Here is an 18,229-nt window from a genome sequence, read left to right as displayed (position 1 = left end):
GTTCCTGAGGTGCCTTCCCTTCTTTGCATGCTATATTACATAGTCAGTGTTTTTCCTGAGTCACACTTTCTCCACTGTATTTGATCATCTCTCCTGTGATCTTATCATTTCCAGGGCTCTTGTTCTTTTGTCATTTCACTGCTCTTTCTACTGCCTCCTTTGAAATATCGGTCTCACTCTCAATGCTTAGTGGAGATATCTCTTTCAGTTCTTCGATTAGTCTCTCTGAGACACTGGGGTCCAACTGTGATTTGTGTAGATTGGTGCAATATCTTGTCCATTGTTGCACAATTTTCTCATTGTTCATGAGCAGCTCTTCATTCTTGTCTTTGATCTCCATCTGCTTTTGTTGCCACTTCCTATTAATATTCCTAGTCATTTTGTACACCTCTCTGGTCTTACATTCACTGTAATACCTCTCTATAGCTTCACACTGCTCCTCTTACCATTTTGCCTTATCCTTTCTGACTGCTTTCCTTACCTCATTGCATTTCACCCTATATTGGTGTTCCACCCTCTCAGAAACATCCCTTCTGATCTTCAATGCTCTCTTCTCTTGGACCAACTTCAGTGTCTTCTGTGTAATCCACTTCTTATTCATCTTCTCTTCTTCTGGAACAGTCTGCTCAATTGCTTCTTCTATTGCTGTGGCTGTCCCTTCGACTCTCTTATCTAGGTCTTTCTCTGTGGCTGCTTCCTAATCTTCTTTTCAAGCACTGCTCTGTATGCATTTCCTATTTCTTCCTCGCCTTGCCTTGTTGTGTCTCTTCTCTTCTTAAACCTTGTCTTACACTTTCTCTTGAGTTTTATTTTGATGTATGTGATCATGAGACTGTGGTCTGAGACTATATCCGCTCCATGTAAGGTTTGGCACTGCTGTACTGTTAACCATCTTCTTCTTATCAAAATTATATCTGTCATGGTCTTGGACTTCCCATCATTCAATCACCATTTCTACTTCCAACATTCCTTTTGTTAGAATCTTGTATTGCAGATCACCATCTCAAGAGCCATAGCAAACTCTAGTAGTTTCTCACCTCATTCATTTCTTTCTCTGTATCCAAACCTTCCCATGATTCTCTCCCAACCTTCATTATCTTTTCCAACCTTCTCTTTCCAATCTCCTCTGATGAACACACCTCTCTTCAGTATTTTCTCCAGTGTCTTTGTCAAGTCTTTATAGAATAACTCAATCTCTTCCTCTGTACTGTTTGACATGGTTGCAAAAATCTGAATGACTGAGATGTTGAACGGTTTTGCTTTGACTCTTGCTACCATCATTCTTGCACTCACTGGTTTGTATGCTAATAATGCTTCTCTAGCTCTTTTGCTAAGAAAGAATCTGATTCCTGCCTCATGTGTCATTTTGTTACCCGACCAAATAGCTTCACAACCACATATCTCTCCCAATGCCATCCAATGCATCTCTACCTGTCCAAGTGTATCACATCGGTATCTCTCCATCTCCTTCCGAAGCAGCTCTAATTTTCCAGTTGCCCACCATGTTCAGATGTTCCATGTTCCAATGGATAGCTGCCATTTTCCTCCTCATTCCTCCACCCACTGGATAGACCAGTAGTTCAAATAGTGCCTCTCTTCCCCAAAGCATGATTTTTCCTCCTATCACAGCAATTCCCCAAATAGGATTGAAGTGAGCACGGTATATCTTCAGAATTTGTTCTGTGAAGATTTACATGAGGTAGCACCTCACTTTTCCGTAGCCTATCATCTCACAGGACACTTTTTTTGGATGTTGCGTCTAAATTTTCCCATACCTAATTCCAACCTGTCAATTTTAACTCACTGTCACGCAGTGTTTCTGTTTCTTTGATTTACAGCCTTCCATATTATTGTTCCTTAATTCCATCCACGCAGACTGTACTCATCTTTGTTACTCTTCTCTGAATTCCTTCTAGCTTGTTGACTTTTCTCTGGTACGGTGAAGCTCAGAATGAAAATAAAGACACTTTTGTGCCAAAGAATTGTGTGGAAGCATTTCTGAGGAATTTTCTTTACATGTGGTTTGTTTTGATGTTTTTATTACAGGGGTTCTTTCAGCTATTGGAAACGGCTATGTTATTTTCATGTCCTTGAAACGGAAAAAGAAGCTAAGGCCTGCTGAGATAATGACTGTCAATTTAGCAGTGTGTGACTTCGGGATTTCAGGTAATTCAGTGTTCTATTTCTTCTTTTACTTTCCTTGCCATTAATTCATTATTTAATTAATATTTGGCCTCGTGTCACGGTCAAATCAATCAGTCAATCAATTAATTAATTTGGCCATGATACAGGAGGCCAAATCCCACCCCAGGTTGTGACTCTAGGAGTCCTGGATGTGCTTGTGTTCGCAGAATTCATCCCATAATGATTTTGTTCAATTGCTTCCACACTGAAAATAAAAAAAGGTAGGAAAGAGTATTAGAGAGCAGTTTTAGGGAGGAGCAAAACTAGGGTTACCAGATATTCCATTTTTTACAGGGGCTGTCCCAACACTTGCACATTTTCTTATATAGGTACCTATTACCCCATACCTCTCTCCTGATTTTTTTTTGCACTTGTTATCCATTCAACCTAAGCAAATCCTCTGGAAGAGAATGAAAGTGAAGAGACATGTGACTTATTCCAGCACTCCCAAATCAGGCAGCCATCTCACTGACATCAATGCAGGGTCTAATCTCCAAGGCTCATGTTATACAATTTGGAGAGATCAATACAAAACAGTTAAAGAATACTGTTTAGCTCTCCCAAGTAATACAAGTGAAAAAAACACATACTGAACAAACCCCAGAGCATGAGGGGGAGGTAATGTTAAGGGTGCTGAGATCTTCATGTCTAATAGTTTTCTAATACACCAAGAAGTCCTGTGGCACCTTATACACTAACACATATCTTGAAGCGTAAGTTTTCGTGGACAAAGACCTGTTTCATCAGATGCATCATGCATCTGTTAGTCTATAAGGTGCCACAGGACTTGTTGTTTTTGAAGACACAGACTAACTCACCTATGCCTCTGACAGTTTTCTCATTGTTACCCTTCTAAGAATGAGACACCACCTCTTTCCCTTCCTGTAAAAAGCCATGCTCTGCTGTCTTTTGCAGCCTGTAAAGAAGCAGCAATCTATGAAAAGACCCATATGCCCAACTCTGAATCGGAATATACTCAGGGATGAGGACAGACATCATTTAGGAGAGGTGTAAAATTGCAGAGGTGGCTAGCTCTTTGTGATATTTCATGTTTACTCTGATGCTCGTGGAATTTTTGTTAAACTCATGAGACTTATACACACACGGGGAGAAGAACTGTGAAATTTTGAAAAAAAGAAGAACTTTGAAAAAAACCAACTTGGCCTGCAGAGGCATAAGGGAATCCACTGGGGGACACACGTGACATTCACTCAGCTGACTACAAATCAGTGTGGTATAGGAACAGCCCATGTGAAAACTTTGTTAGAGCTCTGTTCTGGTATCTCTCATTTGTTAATACACTTTATAAAGAAAAGTTGCTGTTGTTATGCTTTCCAGGGAATGGTGTGTTTGGGACTGAGAATCTGTGCAAGATGATGTCAAGTATCGGAGGGGTAGCCGTGTTAGTCTGGATCTGTAACAGCAACAAAGGGTCCTGTGGCACCTTATAGACTAACAGAAAAGTTTCGAGCATGAGCTTTTGTGAGCACAGACTCACTTCATCAGGTGCAGCATCTGATGAAGTGAGTCTGTGCTCACAAAAGCTCATGCTCAAAACTTTTCTGTTAGTCTATAAGGCGCCACAGGACCCTTTGTTGCTGTGCAAGAGGATGTATTCTGTCTGAGTGATCAGCCTACGGATATACACATAAGTTTTTGCTGGGGTTTGTTTGTAAGAGTGTTAGCATAAAAATGTCTGCTCTAGATCAGAATAAATCCCTTAGAATTATTCACTAGATATTTTCCATCTGTAGCACTTAGAAAGGCAGCTAATGAAATCCAGGTTGGAGTTGTTTCTTGCCTATCTCATACTTGAGTCAGGCCCTATGAATACAATCCATTTAATAGTAAAATATCAGTTTGCTGGTGCCTTGGATTGTTTTCATGAACATGCATTTATTTCTGACGCCACCTACTGGATAACGCGCGCTAGTAATGTACAACCTACAGCATCAAGTATCGGAGGGGTAGCCGTGTTAGTCTGGATCTGTAACAGCAACAAATTTTTAAGCATCTGATGAAGTGTCTGTGCTCACGAAAGCTCATGCTCAAAACTTTTCTGTTAGTCTACAAGGTGCCACAGGACCCTTTGTTGCTGAACCTCCAGCATGTGCATCTTATGATCGGGACTTCTAAGTTCTATTTCGCCTTCTCAGACATACAGTATATGGGGTTGGACCAAGTTAATCTCCCTATGCCTCAGTTTATCTTTGTGCAAAAGATCTGTAAGTAGTGTTGAGTGAATTCTTTGCAACAAAGAATTAATGTGATATTTCGGCTTATGTGATGCTGCGATTAATGCAGGGTGAAATTTCTTGATGAACAGTTTATTCACTGGAAATTATGAAACTTTTGGCAAATTTGTTCACACTCCTGGTTAAAAATTGTTTCTCAACCTTTCCAAAGTCCTTTATGCCATTTATCAGGGAGGCAGCTGTGTTAGTCTGTATCTTCAAAACCAACAAGAAGTCCTGTAACATCTTATAGACTAAAAGAGTCTATGAGGTGCCACAGGACTTCTTGTTTTTACCCCATTTATGAGTCTGATTTATCTTCTGTACCACCAGGATTCACCTCACTTAAAAACTACTTGCTGACAAAATAAGATATAAAGAACTATAGAAAATGGCACCGAACACTATTACTGAAAAATTGCTGACTTTCCCCTTTTACCATATAATTATTAGACTATAAATGTTGTGATTGCATTTAAATACATAATATACGGAGCAGTGGAAGCAAGCTATTTGTATGAAAGTTTAATTAGTTTTAGCTTTGCTAGCGCTTTTCATGCAGCCTAAAAATAGGCAAATAATCTAAATGAGTTGTTGTACCCCCTTGAAAGATCTCTGCCTGCTCCCAGAGGTATGTGTCCCCCCTGGCTGCAAACCATTGCTCTAATCTGTGTTTAAAGATGCCAACATTATCACTTATCTCCCTTCAGTATCCCATTGAGTAAAAGTAATTTTCTTCTTTCAAAAAATTGTTTTGACAGCATCAGCTTTTCCAACGACCCCTTTTCCCCCCTCTTTGTAGTTGTAGGAAAGCCGTTCACTATAATTTCTTTCTTCTCTCACCGATGGGTGTTTGGCTGGATGGGCTGCCGCTGGTATGGATGGGCTGGCTTCTTCTTTGGCTGTGGGAGCCTGATCACCATGACAGCAGTCAGCCTGGACAGATACCTGAAAATCTGTCACTTAACTTACGGTAAGAAGGAAAATTTGCACCGAGTGACACGATCACTATTTTCTCTTCCTAAAAATAAAGATTGACAGCACAAATGCAGACTTCAGTGAACTTGGGAACATTTGGAAACTTAAGACTGTGTCCTTACATAGAAAACTAATCATCTATTCAGTCATCGTTGTAGCCATAGCAACTTATGGCAGTGAAACTGGCAACCAAGAAAACACCTATTCAGAAGTTAGATGCATTTCATCTTGAGGGCTTGTGGAGAATATAAGCAATGAGGGGAAAATGAACCATGAGGTTAAAAAAAAATGGCCAAGGTGAGGTCTGTATCACAAATAATTTGTAAGAAAAAACAGCAATGACTAGGACATGTGTTATGAATGGATCATAATCAACTGTTGATTATGGCTCCCAGTTGAATCCCAGAAAATCCAACAAGAAAGAGGGGTAGACCTGGGATGACTTGGAAGCTTATGATTATCAGTGACATAAAAAAATTAATTTGAACTGGGAGGACTTAGGTCACATGACAGCTGATAAGTGATCAGAGAAAGTGAGCAGCCCAATGGACTGAAAAGCATGGGATGGAAAAGGTCTAAATGATCTTCACTGGAGACTGGTTTAGAAGCGTAAAGCTGAATTGTATTTAAATTATGTTTATGGGAATGTCTCTGGAGGGCAGGTTAGGCCCAAACAGTAATTTAGTTTACAAAATCTAGCATCAGCAGAAATACTTTCATGTTCATTTAAACACATCAGTCATTAAATAATTTTTTTGCAATGTTTGTAACCCAAACACCAAAGCATGGGGCTAATACCCCACCCCCAGGAAGTGAACAAGAATAAGAAGAAAACTGACTACTCTGGTTAGTCCTTTTTCAGAATTCAAGTAACGATTATAATAAAATAAATCATATAAATGATGATGAGTAAATTAGTGAATTTAGATTTTAATAGTTATTTCAGTTTAATCATTTAGATTAAATAATTTAGATTTAATCATTCAGATTAATCATTTAATCATTCAGGGTATGGAGAGAAGTAACTGAGAAACAGAGATTTTTTTAAGTTTAAACAGACCATTCTGATCATCTCGTCTGACCCCAGCTGTTGCCACACTGGGCCAAAACTTCAAAATGGCCATGCAAATGGCCATTTCAAAAATTACTACTGAGGCGCTGAATTGAATATTCAGCGCCTCATTAGCATTAGCACGCTTCTGGTCGTGGCACTTCGAAATTGTCGCTTTCGAACACTCGTGGCTCAGGGAGGCTACAAGGGAGTCCTTTTCGACAGGACCCCACACATTTTGAAATCCCCTTATTCCACTCAGTGGCGGGGAATAAGGGGATTTTGAAATGTGCAGGATCCTTTCGAAAAGGACCCCTGTGTAGCCGCGCCAAGCCGCGAGTGTTTGAAAGTGGCTCTTTCGAAGTGCCGTGGCTGGAAGTGTCCTAATGCTAATGAGGTGCTGAATATTCAATTGGCCAAGTGTGGCCACAGCCCCCTTGTATAACATAGGCCATTGAATTTCAGCAAGTGCATTCTGCATCAAGCCTATAACTTCCAGTTGAGCTAGCATGCACCTTTTAGGAATATAACTAGTCTTGTTTTAAAGGCGTCATGGGTATGTCTGCACCGCATTGGGGAGTGTGCACCTTTCAGGTTGTGCAGGCAGGTTTCTACTAGATCTCCATTGGTTAGCATACTAAAAATAGCCTCGGAGATGTTGATACGCAGATAGTGGCATTAGAAGGCTGCCTAAGCCAACTTCTGGGTTCAGGCTGGAGTGGTTAACCCAAATCACTGTCCATGCTGCAACATCCATGTCTGCTTAGTCTGGCATGAGTCTGTCTCCCTGAGCTGGGAAGCATATCACAGTTGCAATGTGGACACCCTAGGGCTCTGGCCACACTACCCCTCCCTTTCGGAAGGGGCATGTTAATAAGGCAGTTCGGAAGATGCTAATGAGGTGCTGATATGGATATGCAGTGCCACATTGGGATAATGGTGGCCACATGCAATTTGAAAGTGCTGCTTTCAGAACTCATGCCACCCGTGTAGCTGGGGGCCATTTGAAAGGACACTTCAGACTTTGAAACCCCCTTTTTCCTGTTTGATTTTAGGAAGAAGGAGCTCTCAAAAGGCCTCTAGCTACATGGGTGGCTTGCGTTCCCAAGCTGGTGCTTTCAAATCATGCATGGCCACCATTATGTTAATGAGACACTACATATTCATATCAGCACCTCATTAGCATCTTCCAAACTCCCTTATTAGCATGTCCCTTCTGAAAGGGAGGGGTGGAGTGGCCACAGTCTAAGTGTTGTAGAATTGGGCTACCTCACAAGGTATGTTGTTCCAATGATTAATTAACCTCATTGTACAAACAGTATATCTTATGTCCAGGCTGAATTTGTCTAGCTTCAACTTTCAGCCATTGGATCATTCTCTACCCTTCCCTGCTAAACCAAGAGAGGGTCCCGATTCCCAGGTAAAAAATAACTGAGTAAGAAATGCAAAAAATTGTTTGCAAGAAATTGTTTGACCAGCTCTTAATTTCAGGTGTAGAATTTCAAGTTACCTTTAGCCAAATGTAAATAATCTGCAATTATAATTGTTGAATTATATCTAGGGACCTGGCTGAAGAGACATCACGCCTTCATCTGCTTGACGATAATCTGGGCCTACGCTATGTTCTGGGCCACTGTGCCATTTGCTGGTTTGGGGAATTATGCTCCTGAGCCATTTGGAACCTCGTGCACTCTGGATTGGTGGCTGGCTCAGTCGTCAGTGGCTGCACAGGCATTTATTCTGAATATTCTTTTCTTCTGCCTTGTGCTCCCCACTGCCGTGATTGTGTTTTCCTATGTGAAGATCATTGCAAAAGTCAAGTCATCTGCCAAAGAAGTTGCTCATTTCGACACCAGGGTTCAAAGCAGTCATGTACTGGAAATGAAATTGACTAAGGTAGGTAGAAGACATTTGCGAAAAAATTTGGTACCGTTTGACCATAAAAACAGGCAGAGAGAACCATGGACCTATAATTGGTTTAGAATATAGTTCTTGTGTGTCATAAGCACAAGACTGGGGTGACCTACAATGTTAGTTGCAGTCTTTATTCTCCATATATCAGACAAGATGAAGGTGGCACAGTTCAAAGAAGGATAATATTGTGTTTGAGACAGTTAGACAATGGCAATAGAGATGGATACAATTTAAAGTGGTGTGACTTTGGACCAATCATTTAATTGTTCTGTGCCTCAGTTTCTGCATCTGTGAAACAGGAATAATAACACTTCCCTTCTTCACAGGCGTAGTCATGAAGATAAATTTACAAATGTTTCTGAGACACTCAGGAATTAGTTTGAAGGTGGACATAAAAATAGATAGATGAAGAGAAGGGTTTTGTTGCTGATGAAATAAAAATATGGTCAAACTATACTCTTCCATCAAAGAAGATATGTAAACAAAAACATATGGTGATCATATAATTTTCTTTATATTAAAGAGTCACCATGAAAATTAAGGTCTAGACAAAATAGCAAGAAAGCTCCTGTTGTCACATATTTTGGTTATCTTCACCTTATTTAGCTATTTAGCTATTTTTTTTTCTTTAAGAAACCAGAACCTTGGCAATATAATAGCATTTTCCCTGATTGTCTTGCTTTTCTGTCTGGGAAGCATGACAGCTATTATCTTGTGCAAGAATATTGAACTGGAACTTCCAGAGCTAAAAGCATCAGTCTCTAAAGTTTGAGTCCTTGGGCTATGTCTACAGTAGGAGATCAATTTGATTTTATTAAAATCAGTTTTGTAACTCTGGGTTTTATAAATTTGAATTTGAGTATCCTCACCTCCCCACAAAGTCCCAACAAAGTTGAGTTAGTGCTGCCATTTTAAATTGCTAAACATCGATGTTGTAGCAGTACATTGTGGGGAGCTATTCCACAGTTCACTCAGCCCTGTAGCATTCTGGGTTTTTTTACTGGTTCTTTATGGGAAAAAATACCCCACAAGTGGGTATGGGTATGCAATGTCATCTTCCTACATTGCATTGCTTTCATTCCCCTCCTGTAGGAAGTAAATGGCCATTTTTTCAGAAGGGGGTCTCTCCCATGGCAACAGCCAGCCCCCAAAATCTTGAATTTGTAGGCTTCTGTTACCTTACTTCTTGCGCATCTGGAGATCATCAGAGACGCAACCAGCCAGAACGGACAACTGTGGGGCATTGTGGGATACATGTGGGACTCCTCTGGAGGCCAATAAAACTGGTTTAAATGGAAGCTGTTTCCACAGTACCATTAATCCAAATGTTTAAATTCAAGCTTCCTATTAATCTCACTTGGAGTGTTGGAGTAAGAATATCGGCTGTAGCGCTCCCTAAATTTGAAATAATGACATTTTATAGCCACAATTTATAATTGAGTTAAGTGCCTTAGATTTGAATTTATGCTGTAGTGTAGACATAGCCAAAGAGCTAAGATTTCCAGAACTAGAATCACATCTTCTGTGACTTGGATTTGGAGGGGATGAATGTAGGGGTGAGGGCTTGTAACACACAGACCTGCACAATACATAAGTATTTTCTGTCCATGTTTGGAAAAGACCTGAAATAAACAAGTGGCTTCAATACATATAATAGATTTATAGATTCCCAAAGCCTAAGGCAAGAAGGGACCATTATGATTTCCTAGCCTGACCTTCTGTCAGGCCACACAACTTCTCCAAAATAATTCCTAGAACTAATCTTTAAAAAACATAGAATCTTGATTTAAAAATTGTCAGTGATGGAGATTTCACTATGATCCTTGGGAAATTATTTCAGAGATTAATTACTCTCTTTGTTAAAAAAACATATGCCATATTTCCAGTTGAACTGATCTAGCTTCAATTTTCAGCCATTGGATTATGTTGTGTTTTTCTCTGCTAGGCTAAAGAACTAATTATTAAATATTTGGTCAGGGGGTCCTGTCTCTCCTTAACTTTCTGTTCATTAAGATACATTGATTGAGCTCTTTGAATATATCGCTGTAAGATTTGTTTTCCAATCTCTTAATTATTCACGTGACTCTTCTCTGAATCCTCTTCAATTTATTAACATCCGTCTTGAATTGTAGACACCAGAACTGGACACAGTGGTCCACGCTCAGTTGTACCCTTGTCAAATTTAGGGGTAAAATAACATATCTATTCATACTCAAGATTCCCCTATTTATGCATTCCAGACTTGCATTAGCTTTTTCAGCCACAGTGCCACAGTGGGAGCTCATGTTTAGAACTCTTCAAATCCACAAAATAGGGCTGGGGATATCCATGGACTGTTTTTGTAGATTGCAGACTGATGTAGATCTGAATCATTTTGATGTTATCCAGGACTTCGACATTTCAAATAGTTTTGCTTGGTGTTAAATTTCCAGGAACAATGTTTTTTTTTTTGTTATTTTGTTTTTTGGATTTTTTTGTTTGTTTTTTTGATAAAGGATATGGGTAAATATCCTTTTTAATGTCTCTCTCTATATTTATATGTATGTGGTAACTACTCATTTCATTTAATGTTAAAGAATCAGAACTCACTTGCATTTTGTTCAGTTTATTCACTCTTAGTCTGGCCTAATGAGCTCATGGAGCAATCTGGGCCAACAGAATTCCTATTTGTTCTACATATGTCAGGCAGAAGTGCAGCTGGAGATAGAAGGAAAAGTGAAATGAATTACAGCATTGGTTCTAATGGCAGACTGTATCTGACACAGGATCATTTTCCCATTCTGTTCTATTCACCCTAACATTTTCTGCAGCACTGGGAAATATGTGTATGGTGCAGTGTGATGTAAAATGACCAGTTAAGTGACTTTTCTCTCCTTTCTTTTTATTCTCACAAGGTGGCAATGTTGATCTGTGCAGGATTTCTAATTGCCTGGATTCCATATGCCGTGGTATCCGTGTGGTCAGCTTTCGGACAGCCAGACTCAGTGCCCATTCATGTTTCAGTCGTACCCACCTTGCTTGCAAAGTCGGCAGCTATGTACAATCCAATTATTTACCAGGTCATTGATTTTAAATTTTCCTGTTGCCGCTCGTTGCAGAAGAAGAGCTCCTTCAAGAAATCCAGGTAAATGCTGGAAAAAATGGATAGACCTTAAGCATTTTAACTTTTGGATACTCATTTCCTTACTTAATCTTTACAGAATAAGCACTGTAGTCCAGGAATACAGGAAAGGTCCACCTGCCCTAATTGCTTTTCTTAAATTGGTGGCCAATACTGGATATATCATACAAAAGTTTTACAACTCCCTATGAATGCACTATAGGATCTAGAGACAATATCTTCTGGACTTTAACTGGTGACCTGCTTGTCATCTGACACACAGAATTAGTCTATGTAGGTTCTGATTCAAAGACCATTCAAATGAGCAGAAAGACTCCTGCTAACTTCAATGGGCTTTGAACCAGACACATAATCTTTCAGTCCTAACTAAGAAAAGCACTGAGGACTGCAAAGTACTGAATGCCCTCACTTCCCTCGGAAGTCAGTGGGAGCTGTGTGCTCTCAGCACCTTCAGGACTGAGCCGTAAATTCAGGTGGTTTTTTTCACAGAGGCCGTGTCTACCCTAACAAGTACATTCGAGATGAAGCTCAGAAGACGGCCTTCTTTCGAAATAACCCGTGGGAGTGTCTACACACACCCTGCAATCTTTTGAAAGTAGCGCTGAAAGAATGGGGACGTTGTGTCGAAGCTGGGCTTCTGTTCCCGCAGTGGGAAAAGCGGCGCACTTTGAAAGATTGTTTTGAAAGAGCACGTGTGGATGCTCCGCAGATGGCTATTTCGAAAGAGGGAGTCCTCCATGGCAGTGATCAGCTGGCAGGCAGCGGTGCTGAGCATAAGCGGAGCTCTATGGCTCCAGCGTCTGGCTGCATTTAAAGATGCAGGCTCCCACAAACCTCAGGCAGGAAGCTGAGAGTGGGCAGGCAGCCAGGAGCCCACACTGCTCTTCAGCTTGCCAGCTCCTGAGACGCCCCAGCCAGCCTCTCACCCTCCCTGGCCCCATGGCCAGCCACCCTGACCCCTGCCCACCCCAGGGGCCCCCCAAGGACAGTGGGAGCCCTCCCAGAAGGCAAGCCAGGCCCTGAAGTGCCAGGCCCCCTCATGCATGGAGGCTGAGCTCCTGGACCTCCTCTCCTATGGGAGGATGAGAGGTCCTCCACCAAACAAGGGTCTTGCGCCACAACACCATGGCCTTAGAGTGGCTGTTGAAGGGCCTGAACGGCCGTGGCCAGCCCACCTGCACCCCAGACCAGGTCCGGTCAAAAGCCAAAGAACTGTGCCATGGGTATTGCAAGGCCTGGGATGCAGACGGGCAGTTGGGGGCAGCCCCCACAAGCTGCCCCTACTATAAGGAGCTCCACCCCCTTCTGGAGCCCAAGGAGGCCAGACCCCAGTCATCGTGCTGGACACGGCCAAGCCCAATACTGAGCTGGAGATGACCACGGAGGGTGAGGAGTACCTGCGATGGGCAGCCAGCACCAGGTGCCTGCGGATGGCATGGTGACTCGACCTCAGCAGCGATGACGAAAGCTCAAGTGAGGGGGCTCTCATCATCGACATCCTGTCCAGGCTGTCCAGCCAAACCCCGTGTGCCCATGCCTCACCTGACCTCCTGGAGAGATCCACAGGTAGGTGGTGTGCATGTCAGCCACCCCAGGGCCTGGGGAGGGGGCGGCGGGTCCCGCCAGGAGTGGCTGCAGGACTCTCACATGGCTGCCAGCCCCAGTGCACGTGGACCTGGGTTGGCTACACTCCCTGGGACTGAGGGGGGCGAAGTGTATCACTCAGCACCACATGGCTGGGAAAGCACCACAGGCCGGCTGGCTATGGAGGGACCAGAGGGCAGCAGGAGGGAACCCGTGCCCTTGGCACCTGTGCGAGGAACCCCGGGATGTGGGCATCACAGGGCCCCGAGGACAGTGGGGGTGGGTGGTCTGGGACATGGGATTCTGCATCTGGGACTAATGGCCCATTCCCCGTTCCTCTTCTGTCTCCACAGCTCCTGCAGCCAGCAGCTGGACCAGCCCACCATCAAGGGTGAAGGGGAGCAGCCCGGACCCCAAGCAGGGACTATGCCAGCAGGGCGGGGAGGAGGAGGTGTGGGATGCCTGCGGGACCTTACTGGCATGCTGCGGCAGTGACTCACCATGGAGCAGCAGGACTGGGATCAGGTTGCTGAAAATCTTGAAGCCCTGACCCAGGCCATGGTGGGCCACCTGGCCCCAGCTGCCACCCCCTCACGAGCCAGTCCTGCCCCCACCCAACCATCCCCCATCACCCAGCCACTCTGCTGCCTCCCTTCCTCTGGCATCCCCCCGGCCCTGATCAGCCTCTGTCTCTCTGACTTCCCACCTCCCCATTCTCCCCTCCCACTCAGCCTCCTGCAGCAAAACCCCCAGGCGAGCCTGACCTCACTGCCCTGGTCCCAACACCCCTGCCCCCGGCTGGCCTCGTACTGCTGGCCCATATGTTGCTGGCCAGGGCTGGCCAGGAGGATGCTGTGCCCCCCAGTCCCCCCATGCTGACCCCAGGGCCTCACCCCAACCATGCCCTTACCTCCCCATGCTGCCGGCCCCAGCCCAGCCCTGACTGGGAAGGTGTGGGTGACAGGACTTCCTGCTCTTGACCCCTGTCAACAGGTAGATTCCCCCCACTTCAGCCCTCCTGGGGTTCGAAGGGCACCAGTCTGGGGCTGTAACACCCTTATATATAGCTCCCCCTAGCTCCCTGTTTGCAATCCCCCCCCAGACTATAGTTTCCTGATGTTGGCACAGGCACAGAGCACTGTGAGGTGAAATTAAAGTTTATTGTACAGTTTAACCCAAGTAACTTGTGCATGTGTTGGGGTGGGGGTGAGGGTGTGTGTGCATGGGAGTGGTGATGGGGTGTGTGTGCAGGGTGGGGGGTTATGGAGGTTCCCACTTGAAGGCCTGGAGCAGGGCATCCCGTACCCACAACCTCTCCTGCTGGGCCTAGCGGCACGAGGTGGCAGGGGGCTACTCGTATGTGCACCTCGATGGCCCACCCCTACATGAATGGCTCATGCTTCACCTCCACCAAGTTGTGCAGGGTGCAGCAGGCCCCGACCACAGGTGGGATGCTGTGGAGGCCCACCTTCAGTCTGGTGATGAGGGTGCAAGCACCCCTGCAAGCGGCCCCTCTCAACTCTATCGTGGGCCTGGTTCAGGGTCTCATTAAAAATGTCCTGGCTAGGCTTCCTGTGTCCTGTGTGAGGCCTCATCAACCAGGCCTGCAGGGCTTAGGCCACGTCCGCCACGATGGAGGGCAACATCATGGTGTCCGTGACAGGGAGCTCCCACTGGGGGATGAGGGTCCCCTCAGCCATGTGGAAGCCCAGTCCCGAGTTCCGGAACACCATAGCCTCGTGGGTGCAGCCATACTAGACCATGCAGATGTCCTGGAAACAACCATTGGCATTGACGAGCTCCTCCAAGACCACTGAGTGGCAGCCCTTGCGATTCACATCGGCCCTGCCTCTGTGCTCCAGGGTCCGGATGGCGATGTGTGTGCCATCTAGTGCACTGGAGCAGTTCAGGAAGCCTAACTCATTGAACCCCCAGATGGTATTGTCCAGGACCCCAGTGTGGATCAGTTGCTGCAGGAGGACCCTGTTGATGGTCTGGACAACCTGCAGGGCGTGGGGGAGGGATGCACTCTTAAGAGTTGGGCGGGGTGCAGTGTATCTGCCTGTCCCCACCCCCACCCTCTCCCCCCCCTTGCAGGGCAGGCCTTTCCCCAGTCCTCACCCTGTCCCTGGTGGGGGCCAGCCCCCCCCAAAGTCCCTGATGGTGCACCTTGCCACGGTGCCCCCTGGTCCCCAAATGCAATGTGGGTGTGACATGGGCATGGCGTACCTCATTGAGGATGGCCCCGATGGTGGCCTTGCCCGCCCTGAACTGGTGACCCACAGATCAGTGACTGTCTTGGGTGGCCAGTTTCCAGAAGGCAATGGCTACCCTTTTCTGGAGTGGGATCACTGGCCTCATGCGGGTGTCATGTTGCTGGAAGGCTGGGGCGAGCCAGTGGCACAGCTCCAGGAATGTCTCCTTAGTCATCCTGAAGTTCTGTAGCCACCGGTCATCACTTCAGTCCTCCAGCACCAGCCGGTCCCATCATTTGCTGCTTGTGGAAAAGCCTTACAAGCAGCGGGTGACCTGGGGAACTGGGTGGGGATGTCATACCCTGAGGATGGCCTCCAGGAGGGTGACTAGTAAGGTGGCCACCCGAAGCCGCTGGTACACAGTGGCCAGGACCACAGCCAGTGTGATGGCCACAGCCTCAACGTTGGGGGGTGGGGAAGCTGCTTAGGATCCATGGGGCCCAGGATGCCTCCTCTGCTCCCCATCAGTCAGCATGTCTGGGGACAGATAGCTGGTCCTCAGCGTGTGCAGTCCAAGGCTTGGGCTGGGGGGGCCCTTTAAAGGGATGGCAGGCAGCAGCCCCAGAAGGGCTTGTCTGCCATGTGACTCTGCCCGCAATGCTTCCTGCCCCTGTACTTGTGAAAGAGAGCCCTGAGACATGTGGACGCTCTCTTTGGAAAGTGCGTTAGGGCCCATTCAAAAGGGCAGGTCAAATCTTCAGTTCCCGTTTGCCTGTGTGGATACTCCATTTCGAAACACCATCTTTTGACGTTAGGTTTGGAAAGCTGTCCTGTCGAAAGGGAGCTGCAGTGTATATGCAGCCAGGGATACCTAATGAAAAAGAAGCATCTTACTCAGTAGTTTGCTTTAGTGACATCATTAAGGAAAAACCAGTTCTTACAAGTCTGTGGTGTTCATGGGGATGCACAGGGTAGAATTTGGCTTTCTTACTTATATAGGATGCTAAAATGTTGGCTCCGTCTCTGTATTTTATTTTCCTTATTGACCAAGACTGTCAGTTTGTTGTTCACCACCATGCTGCAGGTGCAGCAGGCCATGCAGCGCTGACAGATTTAAGCATCTACAAAACAGAAGTACAAAATGGTATTTTCACAGAATTTATGAAATTACAGACCAAACTCCCTTCATCATCCAGAACACTTCCTGGCCAATCCCAGGACTGCACCCTACTGTGCACTCTCTGGTATTTTGTCCAGCCTCAGTAGTTCAAAATTCCAAGATGCCCCTGGAAAGCTTCTCTGCTGCTTGACACATATCATCATCTTAAGAAATTTTCTTTGTGATGTGGTCATGTTCTGAGATTCACTGAAGGCAAGGAACTAAAACTGCAGCTGATGCAGGGCAATAACAAAACAATTAATGACATATGTTGTATTTTATGTGATACCAGTATAGTATGTAGAAATAGAGGTAGGGATACCTTTTTAAAGATTTATGTAGGATGTATCATAATATCTGAACCCACCACTAAGTGGGTAAGCTATGTATGCCAGCCACCTGTTAGTCCTCTTGTATCCCCTCTCTCATTAGCCAAGCTAAGTATCACATCTAACCATAGGGTAGATCTGCATTATAGAGACCACAGTGCTGTATTTCTAGGAGCAGCTGGCATAGACAGAAAGGGGAAGCTGTGCAGAGAGCCACTGCACTAAACCTCAGTCTCTATATATGCTGGAACCCCCTTCCAGTCAGCGGATGCTGCACGCTCAACACCTCTAGTTCCACCACCTTACCCCAGGGGATTTTTGATATAAGGATGCCAGCTCCCCAAAGGAAATTAGCTGAGTCAATGAGAGCTCTCTTGCATTGCCTTAGCAGCATCCCCACAGGGGCGTGTCAGCACAACTCCATCGATCAATGTAGGCCAGGCTGTAGAATTCATCTCTTGTCTGCAACGCTGCATTTTACGTGGAAGCAAGAACCACATTATCAATGGGTGTTAATGGAGGGTGTCACCCTGTGCCAAAATGCCAACTCAACTGTACCTCCCACACTAGTCCATATGTTGGTTTTCGCCTTTCCATGTCATATGGTCATGCTCAGGGGATATAATGAGTGAGTATGTTTAGCCTTTGTGCTGAAGTTGTGCCCAGCTTTTAAACCTGCAAGACTGCTGATGAAGCCCTATGTATGTTTGCTGACAAATGAAAAGTCATGCAAGACAAGCATCTTAACCTTTTATACGCCAGGTTGTTTTAGGAAATATGACAATATTTTTTCTTCCTGTAGGCTGTATACGATATCTGGAAATAGAGAGCCAATGGCAATGAATGAAACACACCTGGAGGTGTGAAGGCATATGGACAGGTATATGGGAACACACTGACAATCATTTTCATCTACACTTTGTCCTTCACAAATAAGTTAAAACACAGTGCAAGATTTAATTTAGTATTTCTTTTCTCCTCTAACCTACATATCATGTAAGTTTTCACCCTAACTGGAGTATCAACATTAGAACTGTTAGGCAAATAGAAGAAGCAAATATAGGGCATATTAATTAATGGATTAAAACTGTGAATTCACTTTGGCAGGATGCATAACCCTTTTTATTTATTTTCTGCTCACATTCATACAAATGGCTTTTTCCTTGTAGAAAGTGTTTTATCTAACAAGTGCTCATGCTCTGGATTTGTAAGGCTGTCTTGAAATCACTGCATTCCCCTTTGTCTTTATCAAAGTTGTCCAACCCAAGAAGCAGGAATTAATCATGTACCACTAAGAGCCGAAATGGAAGTAAGGTATTTGCCAATAGCCCCTCTGGTTGAAACCTGTTTGCAGATGCAATCTTGAATCATGAACGTGCTTGTAAAGAGAAGCAGTGTGTTCACAGAACAGCCACAAAGTTATTAATGGTTAAATTGACCCAGTGATTGGTACAAATAGTTTGCCCATCTTCAATCACTA

At 44.7% G+C, this 18,229-nt stretch overlaps 1 protein-coding gene across 1 annotated transcript in view; it reads left to right on the top strand.

Annotated features, from left to right (window-relative positions):
- The window catches only part of OPN5 (opsin 5), a 28,534-nt gene extending 10,919 nt beyond the window's left edge, over window positions 1-17,615 (top strand). Inside the window, exons 2-6 of the mRNA XM_074988998.1 lie at window positions 2,047-2,166; window positions 5,221-5,391; window positions 8,009-8,343; window positions 11,256-11,485; window positions 17,552-17,615. Of these exons, the coding sequence (XP_074845099.1) occupies window positions 2,047-2,166; window positions 5,221-5,391; window positions 8,009-8,343; window positions 11,256-11,485; window positions 17,552-17,615 (920 nt within the window). The remainder of the gene's footprint in view (window positions 1-2,046; window positions 2,167-5,220; window positions 5,392-8,008; window positions 8,344-11,255; window positions 11,486-17,551) is intronic.
- Window positions 17,616-18,229: the final 614 nt, after the last annotated feature.

The sequence above is a fragment of the Carettochelys insculpta genome, chromosome 3 (genome assembly GCF_033958435.1).
Source record: "Carettochelys insculpta isolate YL-2023 chromosome 3, ASM3395843v1, whole genome shotgun sequence".
Classification (NCBI taxonomy): Eukaryota; Metazoa; Chordata; order Testudines; family Carettochelyidae; genus Carettochelys; species Carettochelys insculpta.
The sequence above is the reverse complement of the archived record's forward strand: the minus strand, read 5'-3'. Positions and strand labels throughout refer to the sequence as shown.